This window comes from Coregonus lavaretus, assembly GCF_964263955.1.
Source record: "Coregonus lavaretus genome assembly, chromosome: 29".
Lineage (NCBI taxonomy): Eukaryota > Metazoa > Chordata > Actinopteri > Salmoniformes > Salmonidae > Coregonus > Coregonus lavaretus.
Window position 1 is genome coordinate 11,834,797 of NC_140016.1, and position 27,487 is coordinate 11,862,283.

Below are 27,487 nucleotides of genomic sequence, written 5' to 3' on the forward strand. Positions count from 1 at the left end.
TGTATGGCCTCTTTATATTCTTTATATACTCTTTGAATACATTTGAATAATATGGTCGGTTTGGGTGTGGAGTCAAAATAGCCTGGGTTTCCAAGGCTAAAGGCATGCCATGTAGTATCTGTACCAGAGCAGTTGTTATAGGAACCTATTTGCATGAATTTTATTTATGACATCTGCTCTGGTGGGCCAAATAGAACACAGAGATTATATTATATGTAATTATATGAAAGCAAGTACATCCACTGACCATCCACTCTGGGTCACTGAGGTATAATAAGAAGCTCTGGGTGGTCTTTTAATTTGAAGGATAGGTCACGGTCACATACCGGAAGCAATGATGAATCACCTCGCCTCTCATTGGTTATTTCTTCAGATTAGTACGATTTCCCTTGGTTGTCACTAGTTACCACAGCCACAAAGTATATTCGCTATCGTAAAAATGAATGAAAACCAAAATTGTTTTTTGTCTAAATTTTACGGTTAGGCTTAGGTTCAAATTCAGATTTTAAGAAGAGAAATTGTAGAAACAGAAGGGGTTTAGTCATAATTATGACTTTGTGGCTATGGTAACAACCACGTCCCTCATGATATCAACGTTACTGTAGCTGGCTAGCTAGCTACATCAAAGAAAATATAGTCAGATAACGTTAACATTCATTATACTGTCAAGATGACTGCTTTTAACGTCCGCTGATGGGTAAGTCGTTACAGTAGCTAGCTAAATAAGCATCCAACGTTCGCTTGCTGGGGATAGAATGATAAAAGCTAGCTAGCTAACGTTAGCGCGTTACCGTTAGTTTGTGTCAAAATAACAAATTACCTCGGACGTTGGACTTTTTTCGATTTCATATGTACGGTTAAATACGTGATCTTCCCAGACAGATCTTTAGGGAGTTAACGTTAGCTATCTAGCTATGGGCTTTAGTAGCTAGCCAACTGTCAAGCCATAGGGTAAATCCATTTGAATTCAATTGCTTTTTGACATCATCCCATTCACATGGAAGAAGTGGTCAGAAGGTGACTTTTTGGACCTACGTGCCAAAACATTCAGGAGATAGCTAAAGGTTCTCAAAGTTGACTTATTTTGCATACCCCACCATGCCATGAGACAATATGTCTACTTCATCACTGGAAACTATAGCTAAACGGTTGAGTTTGCTATCAGTAAAAAGCATACAGTCCCGTGTAGCTCAGTTGGTAGAGCATGGCGTTTGCAACGCCAGGGTTGTGGGTTCGTTTCCCACGGGGGACCAGTATGAAAATAAATTAGAAAAAAAAATGTATGCACTCACTAACTGTAAGTAGCTCTGGATAAGAGCGTCTGCTAAATGACTAAAATGTAAATGTAAACATGGGTTGTCAAACGATTTAGAAAATCAGTTCTTAAAAAAATAATACAAATTCTACTTTTTAAAAACCTTTAACGTCTAAAAACGCATAAACTCTTGTTTTCATAATCGTATGTTGTAGTTTATGTTGCGTTCAAAACAACTGGGAACTCGTTTTGAATGGTCATCCAACTTGAAATGGTTAGTCGGTCCCTCCGTTATCTTTCTAGAGCTCCGATTTTCCGAGATAACGTCAGTGATGTTTATGTTTTTTTTCTTCTCCAAGTTCCCAGTTGTCTTGAAAGCACTTGACCCTACTTTACATCCGTTACAGTCCAAACGCAAAGTAGAGCCCTCAGCTCTCAGCTCTTGAATGACGTTTGACATCGTCACATCCGAGTTTACCTCAAATGTCCCTTACCCGAGGGAGAGTGATGATCGGAGAAGCAACATCCTTGGTGGAAGTCTTTAAGTTTAAAAACAACCAACCGAAAGCTATGAATGTGCCTAGCAAGCTAACCTAGCTAGCTACAGTTACCCATAGCTGGCTAACTTGTTTTAAAGTTTGGTCATTTATTCCAATACATTTCAGAATTCCCAAAAATATGTATATGAAGCTAGCAACGTTTTATAGGCTCCTCACTACGAGACTACGCCAATTTGAGCGTCATTCGCATTTACCAATGCTAAAATCAATGTCATCTAAACTCAGCAAAAAAATTAACGTCCTGTCACTGTCAACTGCGTTTATTTTCAGCAAACTTAACATGTGTAAAATATTTGTATGAACATAACAAGATTCAACAACTGAGACATAAACTGAACAAGTTCCACAGACATGTGACTAACAGAAATGGAATAATGTTTCCCTGAACAAAAGGGGGGGGGGGGGTGGGGGGGGGTCAAAAGTAACAGTCAGTATCTAGTGTGGCCACCAGCTGCATTAAGTACTGCAGTGCATCTCCTCCTCATGGACTGCACCAGATTTGCCCGTTCTTGCTTTGAGATGTTACCCCACTCTTCCACCAAGGCACCTACAAGTTCCTGGACATTTCTGGGGGGAATGGCCCTAGCCCTCACCCACCGATCCAACAGGTCCCAGATGTGCTCAATGGGATTGAGATCCGGCCTCTTCGCTGGCCATGGCAGAATACTTACATTCCTGTCTTGCAGGAAATCACGCACAGAACGAGCAGTATGGCAGGTGGCATTGTCATGCTGGAGGGTCATGTCAGGATGAGCCTGCAGGAAGGGTACCACATGAGGGAGGAGGATGTCTTCCCTGTAACGCACATCGTTGAGATTTCCTGCAATGACAACAAGCTCAGTCCGATGATGCTGTGACACACCGCCCCAGACCATGACGGACCCTCCACCTCCAAATCGATCCCGCTTCAGAATACAGGCCTCGGTGTAACGCTCATTCCTTCAACGATAAACGCGAATCCGACCATCACCCCTGGTGAGACAAAACCGCGACTCGTCAGTGAAGAGCACTTTTTGCCAGTCCTGTCTGGTCCAGCGACAGTGGGTTTGTGCCCATAGGCGACGTTGTTGCCGTTGATGTCTGGTGAGGACCTGCCTTACAACAGGCCTACAAGCCCTCAGTCCAGCCTCTCTCAGCCTATTGCGGACAGTCTGAGCACTGATGGAGGGATTGTGCGTTCCAGGTGTAACTCGGGCAGTTGTTGTTGCCATCCTGTGCCTGTCCTGCAGGTGTGATGTTCGGATGTACCGATCCTGTGCAGGTGTTGTTACACGTGGTCTGCCACTGCGAGGACAATCAGCTGTCTGTCCTGTCTCCCTGTAGTGCTGTCTTAGGTGTCTCACGGTACGGACATTGCAATTTATTGCCCTGGCCACATCTGCAGTCCTCATGCCTCCTTGCAGCATGCCTAAGGCACGTTCACGCAGATGAGCAGGTGATGACCCTGGGCATCTTTCTTTTGGTGTTTTTCAGAGTCAGTAGAAAGGCCTCTTTAGTGTCCTAAGTTTTCATAACTGTGACTTTAATTGCCTACCGTCTGTAAGCTGTTAGTGTCTTAACAACCGTTCCACAGGTGCATGTTCATTAATTGTGTATGGTTCATTGAACAAGCATGGGAAACAGTGTTTAAACCCTTTACAATGAAAATCTGTGAAGTTATTTGGATTTTTACGAATTATCTTTGAAAGACAGGGTACTGAAAAAGGGACGTTTCTTTTTTTGCCAAGTTTATATAGACCCTTTTCCAGTACATGCCACACTAACGTCACACACAGATGCGCGCTACTGTTGGCGGCAGTAAGAAAGCCATCGCCATCTGCGCCCATTCACCATAACTTAAATCTAGGCTTTTATTACTTCTAATCAAAATAACTTTTTTGGATTCTCTTATGCTTACAATGATGTTTTGATTCTCGCTTGAACAGTTGCTAAGATTATATTTGGTTGTGATCTTTGCAAAATAACTATTTTGGATGCAGCAGTTGTTAGCTAGATGCTAAAACTCATTGATATAGGCTGTAGCAAAAGCTAGCAACTTTGAGGCAACATTATGACCCCGACACCAAGTACAGAATATGCCCCACCGTATTTGATATGACGCGTTGGTGGAGGAAGCCCTGGGATTCTGCAACGTGTTCACCACATTGTCCTGAATGCCTAGACCCATTTACGCCTCTCAGGGGCCAAGCCCAAAGCTGGAGGCGGTGCAGATCTGGATGCCACAGTGTCCCCCGAACCTGAGAGAGCAGGTAGGGCCATGGGGTCCCAGAGAGGAGGGAAAACAGGAGGCTGAACCATGGCCGACTCGGCCAGTATGGGGCTATCGGTAGAAGCCGGTGGCCCATCAAGCTGACCCTGTCCTGGCGTAGCTGTGATCAGAAAATTTTGGGAATGCATAAAGTGTCTTTGCCGGCCAATCGTGAGCGAGGGCGTCCAGACCCAGAGGGCCTGGAGGGTCCGACATTGAGAACCAGCTGGGGCAATGAGTGTTCTCCTGAGATGCAAACAGGTCCACCTGCGCTCTCCCGAACCTTTCCCACAACTGCAGTCCCCCTCCGGCGGGCCCTCTCTCGAAAGCATGTCCGCTACCCAGTTCAGGACCCCGGGAATATGCACTGCCCACAGTGACGCTAAGAGGGTTTGAGCCCACAGCAAGAGCTCCCGAGCCATTTCGTGTAGGTGCCGTGATCTCAGTCCCACCTGGTGATTGATATACTCCACTACCGTGGTGTTGTCTGATCTGTGCACACTAGCTCCCTGTGGTGGACTCTTATTCAGTGTTACTCCCTCCAACAGGAAGGTGTGAGAGTGCTATTTCAACATTCATTCGTCACCGTTGTGTGTCATCTCAGGTGTAGATGGTGAGAGTTGAACCATCGCTGGAGTGGCCTGAGGTGAAGAAGGCCCAGCGGAATCAACAGAGAAGCCGACGTGAGTAGGCCGAGTAACTTCTGGCACTCTAATAAGGACATGACTCGTCCAAGCCGGAAACAGTCGAGGTAGGCCTGTATCTTCCCCAATCTCACCTGAGGGAGATGTGCTCTCATAAGAGTTGAGTCGATCAACATCCCCGTCTGTGAGGGAGTCAGGTTGCTCATCTCCCTGTTTAGGGTGAGGTCCAGGTCTTGAATGTGTTTCAAGATTATCATTGTGTCTGCTGTGGCTTGCTCTCTTAATTGAGCACACACTAGCCAGTCGTCCAGGTAGTTCAGCACTAGAATGCCCTGGGACATGATAGGTGCTAGGACTGTGTCCATTGCACTTTGTGAATGTACGCGGCGCCAGTGAGAGGCCAAACGGGAGGACTTTCAATTCGTAAGCCACTCCTTCGAAGGCAAACCGAAGGTACTTCCAATGATCTCGATGAAGAGGAGCGTGGAAGTACGCATCCTTCAGGTTGAGCTTGGTGAACCATTGGCCACTCGAGATTGCCTGCCACACCCGCGCTGGCGAGAGCATCTTGAACTTGAGCTCCTTTAAACATTTGTTGAGGCTGCGCAGGTACAGGATCGGCCGAAAGCTGCCGTCCTTTTTTGGAACTATGAAATACGTGGAGTAAAACCCACTCTGGAGTAGAACCCACCTAGCCGTTCTGGAGCGAGGCTATCTCCAGCCGAAGCGCCTCCTTACTCACCCCATCTACCACCGAGGTGACCCAAATGCCCCTGTAGGTCGGCATCGGAACTGGTGTTTGTATCCCCCCAGGACTGTGTCCAGTACCTAGGGAGACTCCACCTGCCTCTCCCAGGTTGCCCTTTGGGTCTGGGGGAGACGGCCGAAGCCGACCGCCAGCACCTCAGGAGGAATGCCGGGGCCCATCCTTAGCCCGCGTGCTGCTGCTTGTAAGGGTGGTCACAACGCCTGTCCTTCCGCTGTCGGGGTGTGAAACGTCGGTTCCCATTTCCCTGCCCATGCTGTCTCGGCAGGGGAGGAGGGGGGCCAAGATGTTGCTGGAGCGCCCTCGAGACGTTCTGCCCTGTCTTCCAGTTCCTCTGAGGGGCAGCTGTAGGATGCGCAATTGCCAAGAGCTCCTGAAAAGTCTCTGTCTTTAAATAGTTTTGTTGTCTGCTCTATGATGTTGTTGACCCCTGTCCCAAAGGTGGAACCTGGCCTGAAGGGGAGCTCCAATAATGTTTTTTGAGCTGGCGGTGGCAGTTTTGACTGTGCCAGCCAGAGATGGCGGCGTGAAGTCCTTCAATCATGCTCCATTATTCGTGGAGAGCCAAAGCGAACTTGGGGAAGATGGGGATAAGCAGCTGCTCAGATGGTGCTTCTTACATTTTTTTTTTTACATTTTAGTCATTTAGCAGACGCTCTTATCCAGAGCGACTTACAGTTAGTGAATACATATGTATTTTTTTATACTGGCCCCCCGTGGGAATCGAACCCACAACCCTGGCGTTGCAAACACCATGCTCTATCAACTGAGCTACATCCCTGCCGGCCATTCCCTCCCCTACCCTGGACGACGCCGGGCCAATTGTGCGCCGCCCATGAGTCTCCCGGTCGCGGCCGGCTGCGACAGAGCCTGGATTCGAACCAGGATCTCTAGTGGCACAGTTAGCACTGCGATGCGGCGCCTTAGACCACTGCACCACTTGATATCGCTAAAAGCTCTCATGTTGCTTCCATCACCACCAGGGGTGCCTCCGTAGCGGTGCTCCCAGCTACAGATGGCGCTGCGGACTGGGTCGATCCCTGATGTGCTTGGAACACTGAAGCACTGTCACCCAACTCCAACTCGCCTCCAGCGTGGAGAGAAAGGGCATTGGCGGCGTCATCATCCCCCTGTAAAGCGTCCACATCCTCCCGCAGGCTCTCCGCCTGACGCTCGAGGCGGATCAACTCTTCAGCCTTACTGAGTGTGGGGTGGTGGTGGTGGGGGGTGGCGGCCAAAGGGGTGCTACTGCGAAGACACACCATCCCAGAGGGAGGAATACGGTCATCAGATGGGGAGGACTGTAATGTGGCCTTCATCCCCTCCAGGCATGCTATGCGCATGCTTTCCCCAAAGGCGGCGCAGGCCAGACAACTAATGGGTTCTCTAAGCGCTCGGTGTACGTGATCTAACCCAAGACTGGTCATGCAGGCAGAGTGTGTGTCCCCCGTGGGCAGGGGTACCCCGTATTTGTCACAATGAAACACCATAATAGCTATTTAGTTTCTCTGTGGAAGTGAAGCCAACAGTGTAATATTACTGTTGTCTATAGTATACACTGTGCAATACTGTAATAGTCTAAATACTACGGACCTAGAGTCGTGGTCAAAAGTTTTGAGAATGACACAAGTATTGGTCTTCACAAAGTTCGCTGCTTCAGTGTTATTAGATATTTTTGTCAGATGTTACTATGGTATACTGAAGTATAATTACAAGCATTCCATAAGTGTCAAAGGCTTTTATTGACAATTACATTAAGTTTATGCAAAGAGTCAATATTTGCAGTGTTGACCCTTCTTTTTCAAGACCTCTGCAATTCGCCCTGGCATGCTGTCAATTAACTTCTGGGCCACATCCTAAACTAATGGCAGGTCATTCTTGCATAATCAATGCTTGGAGTTTGTCAGAATTTCCCTGAGCCACTTAGTTATCACTTTTGCCTTATGGCAAGGTGCTCCATCATGCTGGAAAGGGTATTGGTCGTCACCAAACTGTTCTTGGATGGTTGGGAGAAGTTGCTCTTGGAGGATTTGTTGGTACCATTCTTTATTCATGGCTGTGTTCTTAGGCAAAATTGTGAGTGAGCCCACTCCCTTGGCTGAGAAGCAACCCCACACATGAATGGTGTAAGGATGCTTTACTGTTGGCATAACACAGGACTGATGGTAGCGCTCACCTTGTCTTCTCCGGACAAGGTGTTTTCCGGATGCCCCAAACAATCGGAAAGGGGATTCATCAGAGAAAATGACTTTACCCCAGTCCTCAGCAGTCCAATCCCTGTATCTTTTGCAGAATATCAGTCTGTCCCTGATGTTTTTCCTGGAGAGAAGTGGCTTCTTTGCTGCCCTTCTTGACACCAGGCCATCCTCCAAAAGTCTTCGCCTCACTGTGCATGCAGATGCACTCACACCTGCTTGTGCCATTCCTGAGCAAACTCTGCACTGGTGGTGCCCCGATCCCGCAGCTGAATCAACTTTAGGAGACGGTCCTGGCGCTTGCTGGACTTCCTTGGGCGCCCTGACGCCTTCTTCACAACAATTGAACCTCTCTCCTTGAAGTTCTTGATGATCCGATAAATGGTTGATTTAGGTGCAATCTTACTAGCAGCATTATTCTTGCCTGTGAAGCCCTTTTTGTGCAAAGCAATGATGACGGCACGTGTTTCCTTGCAGGTAACCATGGTTAACAGAGGAAGAACAATGATTTCAAGCACCACCCTCCTTTTAAAGCTTTCAGTCTGTTATTCTAACTCAATCAGCATGACACAGTGATTTCCAGCCTTGTCCTCGTCAACACTCTCACCTGTATTAACGAGAGAATCACTGACATGATGGCAGCTGGTCCTTTTGTGGGAGGGCTGAAATGCAGTGGAAATGTTTTTTTGGGATTAAGTTCATTTTCATGGCAAAGAGGGACTTTGCAATTAATTGCAATTCATCTGATCACTCTTCATGACATTCTGGAGTATATGCAAATTGCCATCATCAAAACTGAGGCAGCAGACTTTGTGAAAATTAGTATTTGTGTCATTCTCAAAACCTTTGACCATGACTGTACAGTACCAGCCTTAGTCTCATACACTATCTGAATGAGCGGAGACGTGAACGGGGTGTGAACTGCCTGAATGTGGGGGAGGGGCAGAGCACACGAACTCACACACGTCTAGCTCAATCCTTGCTTATACGTGTAGGTCGGCTGTAACTCACGCCACGTTATAGTTCATCCTGCTACACGTGGGGGTGTTGGCAGGATATAAGGAGTGTGCTTAGTCCTGCAGTGGTCTACTCTCGTTAAGCTAGGTACTGCATAGCTTGTTCACTGTGGAACACACACGAGTCTAGGCAAGATGGCTGCATCCGGTGAGAGATCAGCGTGGTGTGCCTAGCGACACGTGACTCACTCTCCACATTTTGTTACGTTACAGCCTTATTCTAAAATGGATTCAATTGTTTTTTTCCCTCATCAATCTACACACAATACCCCATAATGACAAAGCGAAAACTGGTTTTTAGACATTTTTGCAAATGTATTACAAATAAAAAACGGATACCTTATTTACACAAGTATTCAGACCCTTTGCTATGAGACTCGAAATTGAGCTCAGGTGCATCCTGTTTCCATTGATCATCCTTGAGATGTTTCTACAACTTGATTGGAGTCCACCTGTGGTAAATTCAATTGATTGGACATGATTTGGAAAGGCACACACCTGTCTATATAAGGTCCCACAATTGACAGTGCATGTCAGAGTAAAAACCAAGCAATGAGGTCGAAGGAGTTGTCCGTAGAGCTCCGAGACAGGATTGTGTCGAAGCACATACAGTTGAAGTCGGAAGTTTACATACACCTTAGCCAAATACATTTAAACTCAGTATTTCACAATTCCTGACATTTAATCCTAGTAAAAATTCCCTGTTTTAGGTCAGTTAGGATCACCACTTTATTTTAAGAATGTGAAATGTCAGAATAATAGTAGAGAGAGTTATTTATTTCAGCTTTTTATTTCTTTCATCACATTCCCAGTGGGTCAGAAGTTTACATACACTCAATCAGTATTTGGTAGCATTGCCTTTAAATAGTTTAACTTGGGTCAAACGTTTCGGGTAGCCTTCCACAAGCTTCCCACAATAAGTTGGGTGAATTTTGGCCCATTCCTCCTGACAGAGCTGGTGTAACTGAGTCAGGTTTGTAGGCCTCCTTGCTCGCACATGCTTTTTCAGTTCTGCCCACACATTTTCTATAGGATTGAGGTCAGGGCTTTGTGATGGATACTCCAATACCTTGACTTTGTTGTCCTTAAGCCATTTTGCCACAACTTTGGAAGTATGCTTGGGGTCATTGTCCATTTGGAAGACCCATTTGCGACCAAGCTTTAACTTCCTGACTGGTGTCTTGAGATGTTGCTTCAATATATCCACATAATATTCCTTCCTCATGATGCCATCTATTTTGTGAAGTGCACCAGTCCCTCCTGCAGCAAAGCACCCCGACAGCACGATGCTGCCATCTCCGTGTTTCTTGGTTGGGGTGGTGTTCTTCGGCTTGCAAGCCTTCCCCTTTTTCCTCCAAACATAATGATGGTCATTATGGCCAAACAGTTCTATTTTTGTTTCATCAGACCAGAGGACATTTCTCCAAAAAGTACGATCTTTGTCCCCATGTGCAGTTGCAAACCGTAGTCTGGCTTTTTATGGCGGTTTTGGAGCAGTGGCTTCTTCCTTGCTGAGCGGCCTTTCAGGTTATGTCGATATAGGACTCATTTTACTGTGGATATAGATACTTTTGTACCTGTTTCCTCCAGCATCTTCACAAGGTCCTTTTGTTGTTGTTCTGGGATTGATTTGCACTTTTCGCACCAAAGTACGTTCATCTCTAGTAGACAGAACGCGTCTCCTTCCTGAGCGGTATGACGGCTGCGTGGTCCCATGGTGTTTATACTTGCGTACTATTGTTTGTACAGATGAACGTGGTACCTTTTAGGCGTTTGGAAATTGCTCCCAAAGATGAACCAGACTTGTGGAGGTCTACAAAGGTAGGCCTTGAAATACATCCACAGGTACACCACCAATTGACTCAAATTATGTCAATAGCCTATCAGAAGCTTCTAAAGACATGACATAATTTTTTGGAATTTTCCAAGCTTTTTAAAGGCACAGTAAACTTAGTGTATGTAAACTTCTGACCCACTGGAATTGTGATACAGTGAATGATAAGTGAAATAATCTGTCTGTAAACAATTGTTGGAAAAATTACTTGTCATGCACAAAGTAGATGTCCTAACTGACTTGGCATAACTATAGTTTGTTAACAAGACATTTGTGGAGTGGTTGAAAAACTAGTTTTAATGACTCCAACCTAAGTGTATGTACAGTGAGGGAAAAAAGTATTTGATCCCCTGCTGATTTTGTACGTTTGCCCACTGACAAAGACATGATCAGTCTATAATTTTAATGGTAGATTTATTTGTACAGTGAGAGACAGAATAACAAAACAAAAATACAGAAAAACGCATGTCAAACATTTTATAAATTGATTTGCATTTTAATGAGGGAAATAAGTATTTGACCCCTCTGCAAAACATGACTTAGTACTTGGTGGCAAAACCCTTGTTGGCAATCACAGAGGTCAGACGTTTCTTGTAGTTGGCCACCAGGTTTGCACACATCTCAGGAGGGATTTTGTCCCACTCCTCTTTGCAGATCTTCTCCAAGTCATTAAGGTTTCGAGGCTGACGTTTGGCAACGCGAACCTTCAGCTCCCTCCACATATTTTCTATGGGATTAAGGTCTGGAGACTAGCTAGGCCACTCCAGAACCTTAATGTGCTTCTTCTTGAGCCACTCCTTTGTTGCCTTGGCCGTGTGTTTTGGGTCATTGTCATGCTGGAATACCCATCCACGACCCATTTTCAATGCCCTGGCTGAAGGTACATGGCCCCGTCCATCGTCCCTTTGATGCGGTGAAGTTGTCCTGTCCCCTTAGCAGAAAAACACCCCCAAAGCATAATGTTTCCACCTCCATGTTTGACGGTGGGGATGGTGTTCTTGGGGTCATAGGCAGCATTCCTCCTCCTCCAAACACGGCGAGTTGAGTTGATGCCAAAGAGCTCAATTTTGGTCTCATCTGACCACAACACTTTCACCCAGTTCTCCTCTGAATCATTCAGATGTTCATTGGCAAACTTCAGACGGCCCTGTATATGTGCTTTCTTGAGCAGGGGGACCTTGCGGCGCTGCAGGATTTCAGTCCTTCACGGCGTAGTGTGTTACATTTAGGTCATTTAGCAGACGCTCTTATCCAGAGCGACATACAGTTAGTGAATGCATACATGTTTTTCTTATTTTTTTTATACTGGCCCCCCGTGGGAAACGAACCCACATCCCTGCCGGCCAAACCCTCCCCTACCTTGGACGATGCTGGACCAATTGTGCGCCGCCCATGGGTCTCCCGGTCGCGGCCGGTTGCGACAGAGCCTGGACTCGAACCAGGATCTCTAGTGGCACAGCTAGCACTGCGATGCAGTGCCTTAGACTATGGTCCCAGCTGCCTTGAGATCATTGACAATATCCTCCTGTGTAGTTCTGGACTGATTCCTCACCGTTCTCATGATCATTGCAACTCCACGAGGTGAGATCTTGCGTGGAGCCCCAGGCCGAGGGAGATTGACAGTTATTTTGTGTTTCTTCCATTTGCGAATAATCGCACCAACTGTTGTCACCTTCTCACCAAGCTGCTTGGCGATGGTCTTGTAGCCCATTCCAGCCTTGTGTAGGTCTACAATCTTGTCCCTGACATCCTTGGAGAGCTCTTTGGTCTTGGCCATGGTGGAGAGTTTGGAATCTGATTGATTGATTGCTTCTGTGGACAGGAGTCTTTTATACAGGTAACAAGCTGAGATTAGGAGCACTCCCATTAAGAGTGTGCTCCTAATCTCAGCTCGTTACCTGTATAAAAGACACCTGGGAGCCAGAAATCTTTCTGATTGATACTTATTTCCCTCATTAAAATGCAAATCAATTTAACATTTGTGACATGCGATTTTCTGGATTTTGTTGTTGTTATTCTGTCTCTCACTGTTCAAATAATCCTACCATTAAAATTATAGACTGATAATTTCTTTGTCAGTGGGCAAACGTACAAAATCAGCAGGGGATCAAATACTTTTTTCCCTCACTGTAGACTTCCGACTTCAACTGTATCTGGGGAAGGGTACCAAAACATTTCTGCAGCATTGAAGGTCCCAAAGAACACAGTGGCCTCCATCATTCTTAAATGTAAGAAGTTTGGAACCACCAAGACTCTTCCTAGAGCTGGCCGCCCATCCAAACTGAGCAATCGGGGGAGAAGGGCCTTGGTCAGGGAGGTGACCAAGAACCCGACTCCAGCGTTCCTCTGTGGAGATGGGAGAACCTTCCAGAAGGACAACCATCTCTGCAGCACTCCACCAATCAGGCCTTTATGGTAGAGTGGCCAGACGGAAGCCACTCCTCAGTAAAAGGCACATGACAGCCCGCTTGGAGTTTGCCTAAAGGACTCTCAGACCATGAGAAACAAGATTCTCTGGTCTGATGAAACCAAGATTGAACTCTTTAGCCTGAATGCCAAGCGTCACGTCTGGAGGAAACCTGGCACCATCCCTACGGTGAAGCATGGTGGTGGAAGCATCATGCTGTGGGGACGTTTTTTAGCGGCAGGGACTGGGAGACTAGTCAGGATCGAGGGGAAAGATGAACGGAGCAAAGTACAGAGAGATCCTTGATCAAAACCTGCTCCAGAGCGCATTTTAGAATGGCCCCGGAGGGGATGGCTGCCGTTGTACGTGCTCCTAACCAACTGTGCTGTTTTCTTTTTGCATTTCTTGTAACTTATTTTGTACATAATGTTGCTGCTACCGTCTCTTATGACCGAAAATAGCTTCTGGATATAAGAACAACGATTACTCACCTTTTATTGGACAAAGATGTTTTATGTAATGAGTCCGACGCGAAGGATATACTGTTTCTCCGAGACCAGGCCCAAATCCCCGTCATTCGCATGAAGAAAAGACGGAGGTACAGGGGGTGGAGATCGGGGTGCCTTGTGAGAATTAATTGGCGAGTGGGTAACCCGCCTCTACCATCCGTTCTATTGGCCAACGTGCAATCACTGGAGAATAAACTGGATGAGACTATCCTACCAACCGGACATTAAAAACTGTAATACCTTATGTTTGACCGAGTCGTGGCTGAACGACGACACAGATAATATACAGTTGGCTGGGTTTTCTGTGCATCGATAGGACAGAACAGCTATGTACGGTAAGACGAGGGGTGGTGGTGTGTGTCTATTTGTCAGTAACAGCTGGTGCGCAATGTCTAATATTAAGGAAGTCTCAAGGTATTGCTTGTCTGAGGTATAGTACCTCATGATAAGCTGTAGACACACACACTATCTACCAAGAAAGTTTTCATCTATATTTTTCGTAGCCGTCTATTTACCACCACAAATCGATGCTGGTACTAAGACCGCACTCAACGAGCAAACAAGAAAATGCTCATCCAGAAGCGGCGCTCCTAGTGGCCGGGGACTTTAATGCAGGCAAACTTAAATCCGTTTTACCTCATTTTTACCAGCAAGTGACGTGCAACCAGAGGAAAAAAAACGTGAGACCACATTTACTCCACACACAGAGACGCATACAAAGCTCTCCCTCGCCCTCCATTTGGCAAATCTGACCATAATTCTATTCTCCTGATTCCTGCTTACAAGCAAAAACTAAAGTAGGAAATACCAGTGACTTGCTCAGATGACACGGATGCTACGCTACAGGACTGTTTTGCTAGCACAGCCTGGAATATGTTCCGGGATTCATCCAATTGCATTGAGTAGTATACCACCTTAGTCACCGGCTTCATCAATAAGTGCATCGACGACGTCGTCCCCACAGTGACCGTACGTACATATCCCAACCAGAAGCCATGGATTACAGGCAACAGCCGCACCGAGCTGAAGACTAGAGCTGCCGCTTTCAAGGAGCGGGACACTAATCCGGACGCTTATAAGAAATCCCGCTATGCCCTCAGACGAACCATCAAACAGGCAAAGTGTCAATACAGGACTAAGATTGAATCCTAATACACCGGCTCTGACGCTCAGCGGATGTGGCAGGGCTTGCAAACTATTACGGACTACAAAGGGAAACTCAGCCGCGAGCTGCCCAGTGATGCTGCCCAGCAACACTGAAGTATGCATGAGAGCACCAGCTGTTCTGGACGACTGTGTGATCATGCTCTCCGTAGCCGACGTGGGCGCGTGCTTAGTCCCCTCCTGTACTCCCTGTTCACCCACGACTGCATGGCCAAGCACAACTCCAACACCAGTGGTAGGCCTGATCACCAACAACGATGAGACAGCCTATAGGGAGGAGGTCAGAGACCTGGCAGTGTGGTGGCAGGACAACAACCTCTCCCTCAAAGTGATCAATCCAAAGGAGCTGATCGTTGAGCGGGTCGAGAGATTCAAGTTCCTTTGTGTCCACTTCACCAACAAACTGTGATGGTCCAAACACACCAAGACAGTCGTGAAGAGTGCACGACAACGCCTTTTCCCCCTGAGGAGACTGAAAAGATTTGGCATGGGTCCCCAGATCCTCAAAAGGTTATACAGTTGCACCATCGAGAGCATCCTGACCGGTTGCATCACCGCCTGGTATGGCAACTGCTCGGCATCTGATCGTAAGGCGCTACAGAGGGTAGTGCATACGGCCCAGTACATCACTGGGGCCAAGCTTCCTGCCATCCAGGACCTATATACTAGGCGGTGTCAGAAGAAAGCCGAAAACATTGTCCACGACTCCAGTCACCCAAGTCATAGACTGTACTCTCTGCTACCGCACGGCAAGCGGTACAGGAGCGCCAAGTCTAGGTCCAAAAGGCTCCTTAACAGCTTCTAACCCCAAGCCATAAGACTTCTGAACAATTCATCAAATGGCCACCCGGACTATTTACATTGACCCCCCCCCCCCCCTCTATGCATAGTCACTTTACCCCCTACCTACATGTACAAATTACCTCGACTAACCTGTACCCACGCACATTGACTAACCTGTACCCCAGTATATAGCCTCGTTGTTGTTATTTTATTATGTTACTTTTTTTAATTTATTTTTAATTTTAGTTTATCTAATAAATATTTTCTTAACTCTATTTCTTGAACTGCATTGTTGGTTAAGGACTTGTAAGTAAGCATTTCACTGTAAGGTCTACACCTGTTGTATTCGGCGCATGTGACAAATAAAAATTGATTTGATTTGATTCAGGACCTCAGACTGGGGCGAAGGTTGACCTTCCAACAGGACAACGACCCTAAGCACACAGCCGAGACAACGCAGGAGTGGCTTCAGGACAAGTCTCTGAATGTGTTTGAGTGGCCCAGCCAGAGCCCGGACGAACCCGATCAAACATCTCTGGAGAGACCTGAAAATAGCTGTGCAGCGACGCTCCCCATCCAACCTGACAGAACTTGAGAGGATCTGCAGAGAAGAATGGGAGGAACTCCCCAAATACAAGTGTGCCAAGCTTGTAGCGTCATACCCAATAAGACCCAAGGTTGTAATCGCTGCTAAATGTGCTTCAACAAAGTACTGAGTAAAGGGTCTGAATACTTATGTAAATGTGAGATTTTTTTTTATACATTTGCAAACATTTCTTAAAACCTGTTTTTGCTTTGTCATTATGGGGTATTGTGTGTAGATTGAGGAGCAGCGTAACAAAATGTGGAAAAAGTCAAGGGGTCTGAATACTTTCTGAATGCACTGTACATGCTAACATAGAGCTCTTACCAAGCGAATCCTCTGGAATGAGCCGAGAAAAGGAAGAGGTGGAAGTAGTGTGGCGGCAGCTATTTAAGGGGGTCAGCTGCAGCACTACCCGGTACAAGGGACTATTCAAAAATTCTTACTCTGAATGTATCCTGCCGAGCGGAAGGATACCATATTGGAGTAATCCAATATAGTGCTACATAAACACTCTTTTGACGCCACTTCGATACAGCTACGACCGGAAGTTACTTTTTCGTAGCAGATTAGGAGAATTTAAGCAGAAAGTTAGGAGAATTAGGTAAAGGTTAGGAAAAGCGTTGCGGTTAGGCTTAGCGAAAATGCACTCCTAACCTGCTACGAAAATCTATTCTGCATCGAAGTGCCGTGGAAAGAGTGTCCCTTGAGTGTGTCATTTCAATCATAGAAATAATATAATTCATAGAATGGACCTATCCCTTCAGACCACTGCAATTTAGCTGGTACACCATTGAAATTGAATGGACATTTTTACTTCTAATTACTAGCAGAAAGATGGCCGCCGGTCCACCTACTGTCGAATGTCAACTTAAATTTGTTATTTTATTAATTTTTTTATTTCACCTTTATTTAACCAGGTAAACCAGTTGAGAACAAGTTCTCATTTACAACTGCGACCTGGCCAAGATAAAGCAAAGCAGTGCGATAAAAACAACAACACAGAGTTACATATGGGGTAAAACAAAACAAAGTCAAAAAATACAACAGAAATACATATATATACAGTGTGTGCAAATTTAGCAAGTTATGGAGGTAAGGCAATAAAATAGGCTATAGTGCAAAATAATTACAATTAGTATTAACACTGGAATGATAGATGTGCAAGAGATGATGTGCAAATAGAGATACTGGGGTACAAATGAGCAAAATAAATAACAATATAGGGATGAGGTAGTTGGGCGGGCTAATTTCAGATGGGCTGTGTACAGGTGCAGTGATCGGTAAGGTGCTCTGACAACTGATGCTTAAAGTTAGTGAGGGAGATAAGTGTCTCCAGCTTCAGAGATTTTTGCAATTTGTTCCAGTCATTGGCAGCAGAGAACTGGAAGGAATTGCGGCCAAAGGAGGTGTTGGCTTTGGGGATGACCAGTGAGATATACCCGCTGGAGCGCAGACTACGGGTGGGTGTTGCTATGGTGACCAATGAGCTAAGATAAGGCGGGGATTTGCCTAGCAGTGATTTATAGATGGCCTGGAGCCAGTGGGTTTGGCGACGAATATGTAGTGAGGACCAGCCAACAAGAGCGTACAGGTCACAGTGGTGGGTATTATATGGGGCTTTGGAGACAAAACGGATGGCACTGTGATAGACTACATCCAATTTGCTGAGTAGAGTGTTGGAGGCTATTTTGTAAATGACATCGCCGAAGTCAAGGATCGGTAGGATAGTCAGTTTTACGAGGGCATGTTTGGCAGCATGAGTGAAGGAGGCTTTGTTGCGAAATAGGAAACCGATTCTAGATTTAACTTTGGATTGGAGATTCTTAATGTGAGTCTGGAAGGAGAGTTTACAGTCTAACCAGACACCTAGATATTTGTAGTTGTCCACATACTCTAGGTCAGACCCGTCGAGTGTAGTGATTCTAGTCGGGTGGGCGGGTGCAAGCAGCGTTCGGTTGAAGAGCATGCATTTAGTTTTACTAGTGTTTAAGAGCAGTTGGAGGCTACTGAAGGAGTGTTGTATGGAATTGAAGCTCGTTTTGGAGGTTTGTTAACACAGTGTCCAATGAAGGGCCAGATGTATACAAAATGGTGTCGTCTGCGTAGAGGTGGATCTGAGAGTCACCAGCAGCAAGAGCGACGTCATTGATATACACAGAGAAAAGAGTCGGCCCAAGAATTGAACCCTGTGGCACCCCCATAGAGACTGCCATAGGTCCAGACAACAGGCCCTCCGATTTGACACATTGAACTCTATCTGAGAAGTAGTTGGTGAACCAGGCGAGGCAGTCATTTGAGAAACCAAGGCTATTTAGTCTGCCAATAAGAATGCGATGGTTGACAGAGTCGAAAGCCTTGGCCAGGTCAATGAAAACGGCTGCACAGTACTGTCTATTATCGATCGCGGTTATAATATCGTTTAGGACCTTGAGCGTGGCTGAAGTGCACCCATGACCAGCTCGGAAACCGGATTGCATAGCGGAGAAGGTACGGTGGGATTCGAAATGGTCGGTGATCTGTTTGTTGACTTGGCTTTCAAAAACTTTTGAAAGGCAGGGCAGGATGGATATGGGTCTGTAACAGTTTGGATCTAGAGTGTCACCCCCTTTGAAGAGGGGGATGACCGCGGCAGCTTTCCAATCTCTGGGGATCTCAGACGTTACGAAAGAGAGGTTGAACAGGCTAGTAATAGGGGTTGCGACAATTTCGGCGGCTAGTTTTAGAAAGAAAGGGTCCAGATTGTCTAGCCCAGATGATTTGTAGGGGTCCAGATTTTGCAGCTCTTTTAGAACATCAGCTGTCTGGATTTGTGTGAAGGAGAAGCGGGGGGGGCATGGGCAAGTTGCAGCGGAGGGTGCAGAGCTGGTGGCCGGGGTAGTGGTAGCCAGGTGGAAAGCATGGCCAGCCGTAGCAAAATGCTTGTTGAAATTCTCGATTATTGTAGATTTATCGGTGGTGATAGTGTTTCCTAGCCTCAGTGCAGTGGGCAGCTGGGAGGAAGTGCTCTTATTTTCCATGGACTTTACAGTGCCCCAAAACTTTTTGGAGTTAGTGCTACATGATGCAAATTTCTGTTTGAAAAAGTTAGCCTTTGCTTTCCTAACTGCTTGTGTATATTGGTTCCTAACTTCCCTGAAAAGTTGCATATCGCGGGGGCTATTTGATGCTAATGCAGTACGCCACAGGATGTTTTTGTGCTGGTCAAGGGCAGTCAAGTCTGAGGAGAACCAGGGGCTATATCTGTTCTTAGTTCTGTATTTTTTGAATGGGGCATGTCTATTTAAGATTGAGAGGAAATTACTTTTAAAGAACAACCAGGCATCCTCTACTGACGGAATGAGATCTATATCCATCCAGGATACCTGGGCCAGGTCAATTAGGAAGGCCTGCTCGCTGAAGTGTTTTTGGGAGCGTTTGACAGTGATGAGGGGTGGTCGTTTGACCGCGGACCCGTTACGGACGCAGGCAATAAGGCAGTGATCGCTGAGATCCTGGTTGAAGACAGCGGAGGTGTATTTAGAGGGTAAGTTAGTCAGGATGATATCTATGAGGGTACCCATGTTTACGGATTTAGGGTTGTACCTGGTAGGTTCGTTGATAATTTGTGTGAGATTGAGGGCATCTAGTTTAGATTGTAGGATGGCCGGGGTGTTAAGCATATCCCAATTTAGGTCACCAAGCAGTACGAACTCTGAGGATAGATGGGGGGCAATCAATTCACATATGGTGTCCAGGGCACAGCTGGGGGCTGAGGGGGGTCTGTAGCAAGCGGCAACAGTGAGAGATTTATTTCTGGAAAGGTGGATTTTTAGAAGTAGAAGCTCAAACTGTTTGGGCACAGACCTGGATAGTATGATAGAGCTCTGCAGGCTATCTCTACAGTAGATTGCAACTCCACCCCCTTTGGCAGTTCTATCTAGACGGAAAATGTTATAGTTGGGGATGGAAATTTCAGAATTTTTGGTGGCCTTCCTAAGCCAGGATTCAGACACTGCTAGAACATCAGGGTTGGCGGAGTGTGCTAACGCAGTGAATAACTCAAACTTAGGAAGGAGGCTTCTGATATTTATGTGCAGAAAACCAAGACTTTTACGGTTACAGAAGTCAACAAATGATAGCTCCTGGGGAGTAGGAGTGATACTGGGGGCTGCAGGGCCTGGGTTAGCCTCTACATCACCAGAGGAACAGAGGAGGACTAGAATAAGGATACGACTAAAGGCTTTAAGAACTGGTCTTCTAGTGCGTTGGGTACATAGAATAAAGGGGGCAGTTCTCCGGGCGTTGTAGAAAAGATTCAGGGCATTATGTACAGAAAAGGATATGGAAGGATATGAGTACAGTTCAGGTAACCCTAAGCGTTGGGTAACAATGAAAGAGATAGCGTCATTGGAGGCACCGATTGAGCCGGTCTCGGCGTGTATAGGGGGTGGAACAAAGGAACTATATGAGGCAGTTTGAGAGGGACTAGGGGTTCTACAGTGAAATTGTATAATAAGAACTAACCCAAACAGCAATAGGCAAGGCATAATTGACATGGGAGAGAGGCATAAAGCAGTCACAGGTGTTATTAGAGAGAGCTAAGACAACAACTGGAAATAGCGATAACGTTTGGGCTAAGACTAAACAGAATAAACAGGACAGGGTACCGTGTAAAGGAACAGTCCAGCAGGCATCAGCTGTGCAGCTGAGTGATCATAAGGTCCAGTGAACAGCAATATGTGAGTCCGAGAGCAGTTCAAATTGGTGCTTCAGCACAGCTAGCAGGGAGCACAGTTGTAGTTTGCGTGTGCTAGCGGGCCGGGGCTGGCAGATGGATCTTCGTGGTCGTCGCAACTGGAAGCCTGATGAAACCACATCAGACTATTTCGTCGGCAAACCAGTCGTGTTGGATCGGCGGGGCTCAGTGTCAACACTAGGAGGTCCCGTCCGGTTGACAGAGAGGTAGATAGCCGGGAGATGGGCCTGAGGCTAGCTCAGGGCTAACTGGTGCTTGCTATAGGGCAATGGTAAATCAGCCACAACAGGTTGCAGCTAGCTAGCTGGTTGTGATGATCCGGCGCTAGGGTCCAGTGATTCCGGCAGAAAGTCCAATAAGCTCTGGGTCGATAGCACGCTGGGTCGATAGCACGCTGTGCAGACTGTCCGACGAATTGTCCAGGCTAGAGCTAGAGCTGGCTGGTGGATAGTGTAGGCCACGGACAGTGGGGAAGACGCTAACGGTGACTAATAACAGGTAGCCATTTAGTTGCGGCTACACTAGTATCAGCTTACGGTTCTTGATGAAAGTTATAAAGAAATAATAGAATCCTTTCCACGTTGGGTGAGGCGGGTTGCAGGAAAGTATATTTAGTTAAAGAATGAAAAGTAAAAATTGAGAGATATATACAAAATAGACAAAAAAAACAAGAAACGGGATATTTACACAGGACGATGAAATAAAAGCGACCGCACTGCTACGCCATCTTGGATCTTGGATCAAATGGTATTGTCTGTTCTATTATATCAATCTAAACCGTTATTTTCCAGTGATGAAGACATGGATGTCAGATGGTATGGTGGGGTATGCAAAATAGGTCAACTTTGAGCACCTTTATCTCTTGAATGTTTTGGCATTGAGGTCCAAAGAGTCACTTACTGAGCTCTTGTACAATGGGCAAATATGTTTGGAAGGTTTTGTTCAAATCCAAAGGGATGCTTTCAAAAAGGGATTGAATTCAAATGGATTTACCCCATACACATGTTGTACTGTTTTGGCTTGGCTGTGCTGAATTACCTATGACCTGCCACTGGGTGTAGGAACTGTCCTATGAGGAACAGGCTGATCAGCACTAAGGACAGAGGGAAACCCATTAGCTTCCTGACAACAACAATATGAGGATTTCAAAGCGCTGTGGCTCCAACAGGTACGTATTATTAGCTGATTCACCCTATTTATTAATAACCGGTAGCTATATGAAGACACTTGATATTGAAACCCTGTTTTACAGAGTTCCAACTGCCTGCCTGATCACTCATTCAGTTGTTACTCAGTTATTATTAGGCAACTCTGTGTGCTTGCATGTACCTGTGTCAGGAATGAGCTCATGGTCATTTTATCATGCAGCCACAAATTTGTTTAGAAATTATAGCTTAATTTCCCTACCTGGCTCAGAAGAACACTGTAAATAACTTGTCCTAGAGGCATTATGTCATGTATGATATTATATATAAAGAAGCATTGTACTTGATGGACAAAGTAACAGTGAACATATTGTTCTTGCAGACGTTTCTTGGTGCCCTTGATGGTACTTGGGTTAATGATCTCACTGGCAGTTGTAACCCTTCATTGGTTTGATACTGACTCACAGATGCCTTTGGCATGCCACGTGGATCCCAACCACCGAAAGGTAAGGCCCTTCATCTATGTTTTAACCATTCTGCATTGCCTTTAAATTTTATTAAAGGGGCAATCTGTAGTTAAAATAATAACAACACTGAGGGATGGGGCTGGATAAATGTAACCACTCTCAAATTCATAGGCAGGCTATGGTTGCAAGGACTAACCAAAATTATAGTTTTAACCATGTTTTGAGGCTATACAGTGTTTGTTTACAATTACATTGTTTACAAACAATGGAGTAAAACAAGCTTATATTTAGTGTTCTGATGGGGTGTATAGTTAAGTTGAACTAGCTCATGAGGCATTGATAAGTTATATTCTTCAATAATCATTGGGTCGATATCATGAATTGAAAAGTCCAAAAATGGATTTACCAATTGCAGATAGCCCCTTTTTAATGTGTTTCTTTTTAGTGGTGCATTTGATACAATTATGTGATCTTTCCAGCTTGTGCACTCTTTTGTACGGGACATTCTTTCAAACAAGTGCAGACCAGCCTTTGCCAGAAAGGGAGTGGAAGCAAGGCTCCAGATCTCTAGTCATGTGACTGATCCTTTCCTGTGGCGGGACACACCGCTGACTCCAGAAATGTTCATATACCCCCCACCATTCGGGTTCCGTGGCATGCGTGGCAAACTGAAGGATGTCCTCAACCTCCTCCCTGCTCCATCAGAGCAGCTGAAGAAGGAGTGCAGACGCTGTGTGGTCATGGGAAATGGAGGAATCCTCCGTGGCCTGGAGCTTGGCACCCTGCTTGACCAGTTTGATGTTGTCATTAGGTGAGAATACAGTCCCGTGTAGTTCAGTTGGTAGAGCATGGCATTTGCAACGCCAGGGTTGTGGGTTCGTTTCCCACGGGGGAACCAGTATGAAAAAAATATGTATGCACTCACTAACTGTAAGTCGCTCTGGATAAGAGCGTCTGCTAAATGACTAAAATGTAAAATACCTGCTTTGTGCAACTGGATTTTCAAATGGCTCTTCTCTAGACCAGGCAGTGGATTCACCTTTGACAAGCAATGTTTTGTTAATCAAGATTAAGATCACTTTATTGGTCAATTGCATACAAGGTCTAACCATCATTTGACTTCTGCTTTTAACCCAACCCCTCCATAAGACACACATACAGTACACACACACATACAGTTGAAGTCGGAAGTTTATATACACTTAGGTTGGAGTCATTAAAACTCGTTTTTCAACTACTCCACACATTTATTGTTAACAAACTATAGTTTTGGCAAGTCGGTTAGGACATTTACTTTGTGCATGACACAAGTACATTTTCCAACAATTGTTTACAGACAGATTATTTCACTTAAAATTCACTGTATCACAATTCCAGTGGGTCAGAAGTTTACATACACTAAGTTGACTGTGCCTTTAAACAGCTTGAAAAATTCCACAAAATGATGTCATGGCTTTAGAAGCTTCTGATAGGCTAATTGACATCATTTGAGTCAATTGGAGGTGTACCTGTGGATGTATTTCAAGGCCTACCTTCAAACTCAGTGCCTCTTTGATTGACATCATGGGAAAATCAAAAGAAATCAGCCAAGACCTCAAAAAAATAATTGTAGACCTCCACCAGTCTGGTTCATCCTTGGGAGCAATTTCCAAACGCCTGAAGGTACCACGTTCATCTGTACAAACAATAGTACGCAAGTATAAACACCATGGGACCACGCAGCCGTCATCCTGCTAAGGAAGGAGACGCGTTCTGTCTCATAGAGATAAACGTACTTTGGTGCGAAAAGTGCAAATCAATCCCAGAACAACAGCAAAGGACCTTGTGAAGATGCTGGAGGAAACAGGTACAAAATGATCTATATCCACAGTAAAACTAGTCCTATATCGACATAACCTGAAAGGCCGCTCAGCAAGGAAGAAGCCACTGCTCCAAAACCGCCATAAAAAAGCCAGACTACGGTTTGCAACTGCACATGGGGACAAAGATCGTAGTTTTTGGAGAAATGTCCTCTGGTCTGATGAAACAAAAATAGAACTGTTTGGCCATAATGACCATCGTTATGTTTGGAGGAAAAAGGGGAAAGCTTGCAAGCCGAAGAACACCATCCCGACCGTGAAGCACGGGGGTGGCAGCATCGTGCTGTGGGACTGTTCACTCTATTAAATGTAAATGTAAATGTGGGGTGCTTTGCTGCAGGAGGGACTGGTGCACTTAACAAAATAGATGGCATCATGAGGAAGGAAAATTATGTGGATATATTGAAGCAACATCTCAAGACATCAGTCAGGAAGTTAAAGCTTGGTCGCAAATGGGTCTTCCAAATGGACAATGACCCCAAGCATACTTCCAAAGTTGTGGCAAAATGGCTTAAGGACAACAAAGTCAAGGTATTGGAGTGCCCATCACAAAGCCCTGACCTCAATCCTATATAAAATGTGTGGGCAGAACTGAAAAAACATGTGCGAGCAAGGAGGCCTACAAACCTGACTCAGTTACACCAGCTATGTCAGAAGGAATGGGCCAAAATTCACCCAACTTATTGTGGGAAGCTTGTGGATGGCTACCTGAAACGTTTGACCCAAGTTAAACAACTTAAAGGCAATGCTACCAAATACTAATTGAGTGTATGTAAACTTCTGACCCACTGGGAATGTGATGAAAGAAATAAAAGCTGAAATAAAGTGGTGATCCTAACTGACCTAAGACAGGGAATTTTTACTAGGAATAAATGTCAGGAATTGTGAAAAACAGAGTTTAAATGTATTTGGCTAAGGTGTATGTAAACTTCCGACTTCAACTGTATACAGGCTTTGGAGAGGTGCGGGGGGCTGCCACACTGGGCAACCGGGGAGCAGTTGTTGTGGGGGGTTAAGTTCTTTGCTCAAGGGCACAACGGCAGGCAATGGCATCTAGGATTTGATACCAGCAACCCTCAGGTTGCCAGCTCACTTCCCGGCAGATTTTCCCCTTCTGACCCGGGATTCGAACTGGAAACCCTCCGGTTGCTGGCTCGCTTCTCTAACCGTTAGGTTACCTGCCGCCCCCTGCCGCTTATCAACACGATGAGACTTTTCTGTGGAACAGAAGTCATCACTATAATAATATCATTTCTAAGTGAGAAGGGTAGAACTTCTATAGTATATACTTGTAAGAGATTGCTGATTCATCCAAAGAGTGAATGATTACATGAGTGGACCTCTGTCACAATGTTGACATTCTGTTCACTGCTCCACAGGCTAAATAGTGGTCCTTTGAGGAACTACAGTAAAGATGTGGGGAACCGGACCTCCATCCGGATGAGCTACCCAGAGGGAAGCCCCAAGGTCTGGGAGGATGTGGACCCTGAGCTGCAGTTTGTGGCGGTGGTCTACAAGGCTGTAGACTTCAAGTGGATCAGAGCAATGATCAACAGACAAAGAGTTGTAAGTTGCAAAGCCCACCACCGGAAACATTAACAAAATATGAATTTAAAGACACAGAATGAAATCTGGTAATGTTTAGGCCTAGTTGTTGAATTTTTAATAAGGAGCACAGACATGGCTGAGCGATTTGAAATGCAAATTCAGACCCTGCCTACTCCTTTACCTAACATCAGATTTGTTTTTATTTCAGTCACTTTGGGACTGGCTGTTTTTCTGGCAGAAGGTGCCAGAGGAGATTCCAGTAGACTTATCAAAGTTCCGTATGTTGAATCTGGAGATCATCAGGCAGATGGCGATGGATCTGTTGGCCTTCCCCTCCCCACAGTCACGCCTCTGGGGCTGGGACCAGGTCAGACAACCTTTCACCAGTTACACCATTACACAGAAGACTTACAAAACATTTTCATACCCTAACTAACCTGAAATAAATGGAACAAAATGAAAAGGCTTGACGTATAGGCATAATGGGGCTGTTTTGGAAGAGGTCTCTACTAGTCGGATATTCTATGCACATAATCATCCCAGTTGGTAGAATGTTTATCTTGCCAGGGGATGGCAGACTCTATTGACTGTTCACATTGTGGGCATAAAAAAATGTGTCTATACCTTTTCTGTAAACTGATTGCTGCTGGCTGCTAGCACAACAATCTTTACCTGGAACACCTGTTTCTTTGGCCCAAGAGAAGACTGTGCCTGTTTTCAAATACATTTTGTATTCACGGTTCTCTATACCTTGTTGACATTGTTTGCTCTCCTCTTTGTGCAGAACGTGCCCACCATGGGCATCTCAGCCCTCAACCTGGCCACCTACCTGTGTGACGAGGTCAGCCTAGCAGGCTTTGGCTACAACCTCAGCCAGAAGGAGATGCCATTGCATTACTATGACAATATACCCATGACAGCTATGCTGGAGCAGAACATGCACAACGTGGCCCGTGAGAGGGCTCTCCTCCAGAGCCTGGTGAGGGAAGGGACTGTATCAGACCTCACAGGGGGCCTTCACTGCACTTTCTGCCCCAGCTGAAAGAGACTGTTTGTGGCCTGCAGCGTAGCTAGCTGCACACCAACGATCTACCTTCCCACTGGCTTATCATTCCAATACTTTTCACCCTGAGAACAGCGTTCTGATTTAATTCCATGGAATTCAAAAAGTTGATTGAGTCTATGAATCTGGGGACTTGACTGCAAACTCTATGTCCTAGTGCATGCCAGCATGTTGAATCTGCATGGACTAGATGTGTCCAACATGATGGGGAACAGTGAAGCTGTGCACTTCTGAAGCAGTACTAGTACAGCTTTTACAAATCCCTCTGTAATGAGAGTATTATCGCTGCTAAACTTAAATATGTTTTTTGTATTTATTAAGAGCTAATTGATCATTACTAATAAGATCTTAGCATAAAGTTAATGCTAAAAAGTGTAAAAACATTTCCATAAATATTGTGAAGTATGAATTAACACTACCTTTGTTATTTTTTTATGGTTTCGATTTTAAGTTGAATGTACAGTTTGTCCACGAGATGTCTGAACTTGGTTGTGTTTTTAAATTTTTCTAATGTAATCATTAGATTCGTTTTTATTATAATAATCACTTTCACTGATTCCTTCCAAACCACTCATTGTTGAATTTGTGATTTCCAACTTGTGTAATGTTTATGTCCAATGGCCGATGAGCACCGATATGTTTTATCTATAATTTCTTCATTATTTCTCTTCAAATGACAAGGATTAAAAAGGATTTGCCAGTA

General features: G+C 45.4%; 1 protein-coding gene across 1 annotated transcript; it reads left to right on the top strand.

The window, feature by feature from the left end:
* The first annotated feature begins 476 nt into the window (after positions 1-476).
* st3gal5 (ST3 beta-galactoside alpha-2,3-sialyltransferase 5) lies at positions 477-27,487 on the top strand. The gene is made up of 7 exons (XM_084146843.1): positions 477-697; positions 21,764-21,870; positions 22,230-22,353; positions 22,794-23,125; positions 25,553-25,739; positions 25,930-26,088; positions 26,506-27,487. The coding sequence occupies exons 2-7, from the start codon at positions 21,839-21,841 to the stop codon at positions 26,761-26,763; spliced, it is 1,092 nt and encodes a 363-aa protein (XP_084002969.1). The 5' UTR covers positions 477-697; positions 21,764-21,838; the 3' UTR covers positions 26,764-27,487.